A 3,694-nucleotide genomic window follows, 5' to 3' on the forward strand; every position below is an offset into this window, starting at 1 on the left:
TGTTCTGTTGGGAGAAATGAGCAGAAAGCCGAACCATATTACTATATTAGCCCATACGATAAACAGGCTATTCTATTGCCAAAGCCCATTAACTTATGCTTTGGAATATACGTACGTATACGTATAGTCGTATACATACACATTGAAAACTGAAAAAACGACAATGGAACGGCGTCGTACGTAGAGATTTGACGTCTTCATCGTCTCGAAATCCAAAAACTGAAGCTTTAGACACATGCTGGTTCTGTATCGATTCCAATTTCCAAAACCACCTTATTCTTGTTATCGTCACTACGTACCAACTATTCAAACCCTAAATTTGGTGCATGCATTTCTGTGTTGAGTGTTGGCATTCGTAATCTGAACTGTGAAATTAAAGGGAGTGACAGTGATAGAAGATGTCGTGGCTGAGATCTGCGATGACCAAAGCAGTGGAGGTTGGGAACAACACCAACCTCACTCGCGCCGTCAGGAACTATGCCGACACCGTCGTACAACACGCCGGCCAAGCCGTCGCCGAGGGCGCCAAAATCCTTCAGGATCGCATTGTAACTTTACTCTCCCCTCTATCTGTATTACTTTCAATTTCGCCTGTGATTGCTACCCTAATTCCCAACTAGGTCAAAATTTGTGTCCCCTTCATGTTTCTAGTGACTTATTGACCTCGTTTTTATTCGTCTCAGCTGTTTGTTTTACATATCTTCTAAACTAGTACTTGTTTTTCCCCATTTGTAATTAAATGAATGAATTGTTGTAATGTTACTGTTTTGGAGCTAAATTAATTTGTAACTGAAGTGTTCTGATGTGAGGTGATGAGAATGATGGGGATACTGATTTCACGTTGTGTGTATGCATAGGCTGCTCGGAATTATAGAAGTGTTGCGCAGACAATTAAGAGATTGGAAGAAGCTGCTATCACCTACAGGGGACCTGAAAGAGTGGAATTGCTTAGAAGATGGCTTGTTGTGCTTAAAGAGATTGATAAATTGTCTCGAGCTGCGGATGAAGGTAAAGAGAAGACTTTTGAGCATCACCTTGGTGTTGAAGAGTTAAAAGATAACCCAAGGAAACCATCTCTGGTAAGAAGCCTTCGTTCCTTGCCTTGAATCCGAACATTCTAGTTTGGTATACTTGATTTTGGGATATAATACCTACCCAAGTTTTAGGAAATCATTTTATTATACTTTTAATCTGCTTAGCACTGACAATCTATTTAAGAAGTTCTTGTTGTTTGTATTTTAGATGATATTGTCAGTAGAAAAACTGTGGTTGATCCTTCCCTGTTTTTGGTCATAGCAGGATTCTTTGGTTGTTGTTTTGTCTTTCTCTCAGTTTAATTACAGAATGAGCCTGTCATTGCTGTTTTGCATTATATTAGAGCAGAGTGCTGGGGTGGCTGTTCTACCCTATTTTACTGCTTCAGAATTCCGTGTTTCAGAGTTTATTTTTTATTTCCATTTTCGACAGTGTGATGCTTTATATTAGATTTACTGAAGTGTTGTGTACTTGTTTTTACTTGTTAGCTTAGCTGAGGAGTCATTATGTATCAGTGTTTCTATATTGTTGATGTCTGTGTTCAGGGTATTATTATTATTATTTCCCAATGTTGATGTGTAAGTTTTTCAGTTATTGATGTAATCCTCGAAATAGTGAACATCTTGATTTAACATTCTCTCACTTTGTTGTTTGTGTTTTTCATACTTTTGGTTTTTTCAGGTTCTTTATTATGATAGTGATTTTGGAGGTGAACCGTTAAATTTCCGTGATGTTTTTCTTCAAAGTCAGGCATTGGAGGGTATAACATTATCAATGGTACGATAATTGATGTCATTATTAGGTACACTAATGCTGAATTTCCTTCTGGTATGTTAATGTTGTTAAGAGTTAGTAACTTCTTATAAACTTTTATCAATGATATTTCCATCTAGTAAAACATAAACACTTGCTTGTTTGTTTTCTCTTTGATGTATAGTTATTTCAGCTTTATTGTTCTAATTCTAATAGTGTTTCATACTATCATTACAATGGTAAAAGAAGATCATCCTGCATATGTCAATCTTTTAATTGCTGATGATGGAGGTTAACCGCAGGGTTAACTCTTTTCTATTCCTCAGATTATCGAAGCTCCTAATGAGGAAGAGGTTTCCCTTCTCCTGGAAATGTTTGGGTGAGTTTGCCTGTTTCAAATGGCTCATGGTGATTTGCAATTCTTAGCATATATTTGCTGTTTTACCTGCATGAAAATTCTTATTCGACATGTTTGATGCGAGTATTTATATGGCTATACATACGACATTTAATTTAATTTGACTGAATCCTTCTGTTCCTAGATTTCAAGCCCTTTGGTGCATATTTGTGTGAGACATTTTGTAACGCTTTTATACTTCAGTTCAGCCAAACATTGGCCTGATCATGGTTTAATTTGTTTTATATAGGCTCTGTCGATAGTTACACTTGCATCTATAGATAGAAGTATTCTAGTACCAAAATGTTGCTGGAACTACTTGCAATTCTCACCACTTATAGGTATACTGCTCTAGGCAATTCTGTTTTTTTTTTTTCAGCTTTACATGACATTATTATATATGTTTTGCCCGTTTTTCAGGTGAAGCGAGAGGAATTACTTCAGTTTGCACAGGGTGCCATTGCTGGGTTGAAAATTAGTTCTCAAGCTGTTAGGTCAGTATGAACCAAGGGTTTGTTCCTGTTGTCATTTTTGTCGTACAATTTCTGCTACAGATCATGAGGTTTTCTCTCTGGATAAAAGTCACATTCTACTGGTGTCGCATAAGATCAAAGCTGTGTAATATACCTGTCTTCGTTGTGAATCTTGTGTTGCTTTCTGGCTGCAGAATAGATGCTGAAGCCTTTAGTCTTAAGAAAAAGCTCAATAAGATAACTTCACAGGGGACTGAATACCAAGTTGATTATAAATCTGCTGAGGAAACAATGGCAACACTAGAGGTATGTTATTTTATTTCTGTTTGTGTTCTATCATAATTAACAGGAAACTAGTGCACTTTCATAAGGAGTGCAATCTTTTCCCCCTAAACTTTCTTAAATGTGTACTATTTTCATAAGGACTAACACACACAAATAAGAAGGCTAAGGGATCATGTTGCACACTATTTTAGTTTAGGACTAAAGTGTATGTGATCTCTATTTATAGGGGGTAAAGTAGAGTTCCCCCCAATTATTAAAGTATAATGTTGTGCAAGAAGCTCATTTGAGCCTTTTTGGAGTTAGTCTCTACCCTGTAATCAAATACTAGTTAATTTGGCTGGCATGCAGTCAGTGCACTTGTATGATTGTATCCCATTGTTGTATTTTGTACTTATCTTCTTAAGGAAGAGTTGTTACCTGTCTCTAATATCTTGATTCTTTCTTGAGCTGAATGGGAGATTTTCACTCTCTGCTCTTTGCCCTTCTCCCTTTCTCCCTAAGAGTATATTCAACTATTTATTGTGTTTATGAAACTTTATCGATGTTTTGAAATTTGAAATATGGAGTATAACCAACCAATCACTTTGCAGGCTTTAAAAATAGCACTAGCACAGATTCGGATATGCTCCAGGCTGGAAGGATTATTGCTGAAGAAAAAAGGTTTAACCAATGGAGACTCTCCTGATGTTCATGCCCAAAAGGTACAACTATTTCATAGTTTCGTTTGGAAAGTAAAGAGGTAGGAGAGCTA

At 36.7% G+C, this 3,694-nt stretch overlaps 1 protein-coding gene across 1 annotated transcript in view; it reads left to right on the forward strand.

Moving 5' to 3' along the window:
- The window catches only part of LOC107617319 (centrosome-associated protein CEP250), a 7,758-nt gene continuing 4,213 nt past the window's right edge, over positions 150-3,694 (forward strand). The window contains 7 exon segments of the mRNA XM_016319058.2: positions 150-548; positions 858-1,079; positions 1,717-1,812; positions 2,115-2,203; positions 2,527-2,679; positions 2,853-2,964; positions 3,534-3,644. Of these exon segments, the coding sequence (XP_016174544.1) occupies positions 399-548; positions 858-1,079; positions 1,717-1,812; positions 2,115-2,203; positions 2,527-2,679; positions 2,853-2,964; positions 3,534-3,644 (933 nt within the window). The 5' untranslated portion in view covers positions 150-398.

This window comes from Arachis ipaensis, chromosome B09 (genome assembly GCF_000816755.2).
Source record: "Arachis ipaensis cultivar K30076 chromosome B09, Araip1.1, whole genome shotgun sequence".
In the NCBI taxonomy this organism is placed as follows: Eukaryota; Viridiplantae; Streptophyta; class Magnoliopsida; order Fabales; family Fabaceae; genus Arachis; species Arachis ipaensis.